Source organism: Apaloderma vittatum, unplaced genomic scaffold (assembly GCF_000703405.1).
Source record: "Apaloderma vittatum isolate BGI_N311 unplaced genomic scaffold, ASM70340v1 scaffold38717, whole genome shotgun sequence".
In the NCBI taxonomy this organism is placed as follows: domain Eukaryota; kingdom Metazoa; phylum Chordata; class Aves; order Trogoniformes; family Trogonidae; genus Apaloderma; species Apaloderma vittatum.
Window position 1 is genome coordinate 3,078 of NW_009725221.1, and position 598 is coordinate 3,675.

The 598-nt window shown below is 54.5% G+C and overlaps 1 protein-coding gene across 1 annotated transcript in view; it reads right to left on the reverse strand.

Moving 5' to 3' along the window:
• HMOX2 (heme oxygenase (decycling) 2) overlaps nucleotides 1-598 on the reverse strand; it is a 3,522-nt gene that overhangs the window by 186 nt on the left and 2,738 nt on the right. Inside the window, exon 4 of the mRNA XM_009872806.1 lies at nucleotides 10-150. Within this exon, the coding sequence (XP_009871108.1) occupies nucleotides 10-150 (141 nt within the window). The remainder of the gene's footprint in view (nucleotides 1-9; nucleotides 151-598) is intronic.

Here is a 598-nt window from a genome sequence, read left to right on the forward strand (position 1 = left end):
CGTGGCAGCTGCCGTTGCCCGCCACCTACCTAGTTTGTCTGCATAGTAAGGGCATTTGCGTAGGTCTCCTTTTCCATCGTGGACTGGTAAGCCTCCGTCTTCGGCTTCTTCTGTCAGCGACTTGCCAATCTCGTCCAGTTCATCGAATACCTGCAAATGGTGACAGCGAGTGCATGAAGCGGGCAGAGTTGGGCAGCTTTCACCCAGACCCCCTGGAAGGATCTGGAGAAGAGGCAAGAGCTGCTCCTGCTTCCCCCTCCCCGCAAAGATAGCGTGTGCCACCCACGTGAGAGCACCTCACTGACACAGCTGCAGTGACATCTGGTACACACCACGGCTCTGAGAGAGCACAGCCTGTCCCAAGGGCATCAGGTCAGAGTCAGAAGTGGTCAGGTAGCCAGCAGCAAGTGGCAGCTCTGTCAGGTTTTATGAAAAGCAAATACTACGGGAAAGAACAAGAGGCTACAGATGGTTTTGGCCATCACGTCAGACATGAGATGAATTGTACCCAGCGTGGTGCAATATGCTCAAACTGTTTGAGGCTGTCTCAGAGGGAGAGCTCTGCTCCCCCCACTGCTTCAGAACCACACAGACCACA